Below are 775 nucleotides of genomic sequence, written 5' to 3'. Positions count from 1 at the left end.
ACAGCATTTATTTGAAATATAAATCTTTTGTGACATTATAAATGTTACTTTTAAACCACTCATGCGGTATAAAAATAATTTATTTTCTAAATCTTACCTCAAACGTTTGAACAGTACTGTATAAGTATATACAGGAGTCTCCAGAGCTACTCTATGAATGTGAGTGCATCAGACGGCAGTACCTGTGGTTTCTCTCACGGTGTTGATGTCTGTGGCCGAGCCGAGGTTGCAGCGCTGGATGACATAGCTGACTATTTTGCCGTACAGGTTCTTGAGGTCCTCTCTGGTCTTGGCTCGAGAGTCTGTGATCTCTCTGCTCAGCGACGGCAAATGGGAACGCAGGACCTTCTGCTGAACCTCCAGAAACTCACCTGACACACAGACAGTCAGTCACACACACTCAATGCAGTCGGTTCACCTAAATGTGTGTCTGGATTGCTGTTTGTTTTTACACTTACGTCGAGATGTGTAGTTCATGTCGAAGTAAACCTGCATCTTAATGGTGTTCAGCGTGGGACTCGTCTGGTCCATCAGTCTGTCCACACACAGCTGAAGACACGACAGAGCACTTACACTCACGTCACACACAGTCATCTTTTATTTATTAAGATCGAGAGGTTTGACAAGACTTTGAGACTCTTTAACCCTCAAGTGTCCAAATTTGGGCAAAATCATTTTGTTTTGTTTTTTATGAGCCTATAACACAGCAGGTTTTTTATTTTTTATTTTGTCGAATAAAACAGTCACTCACACATACTAAATCAAAGAATTAAAT

At 41.0% G+C, this 775-nt stretch overlaps 1 protein-coding gene across 1 annotated transcript in view; it reads right to left on the bottom strand.

Moving 5' to 3' along the window:
• Nucleotides 1-775, bottom strand: part of cfap206 (cilia and flagella associated protein 206) — a 19,254-nt gene that overhangs the window by 15,650 nt on the left and 2,829 nt on the right. Inside the window, exons 3-4 of the mRNA XM_016259662.1 lie at nt 459-549; nt 183-371 (exon numbers count right to left, since the gene is read on the bottom strand). Of these exons, the coding sequence (XP_016115148.1) occupies nt 183-371; nt 459-549 (280 nt within the window). The remainder of the gene's footprint in view (nt 1-182; nt 372-458; nt 550-775) is intronic.

This window comes from Sinocyclocheilus grahami, unplaced genomic scaffold (genome assembly GCF_001515645.1).
Source record: "Sinocyclocheilus grahami isolate Dianchi unplaced genomic scaffold, SAMN03320097.WGS_v1.1 scaffold1896.1, whole genome shotgun sequence".
Taxonomy (NCBI): Eukaryota; Metazoa; Chordata; class Actinopteri; order Cypriniformes; family Cyprinidae; genus Sinocyclocheilus; species Sinocyclocheilus grahami.
This window is presented reverse-complemented; position numbering and strand designations above follow the sequence as displayed.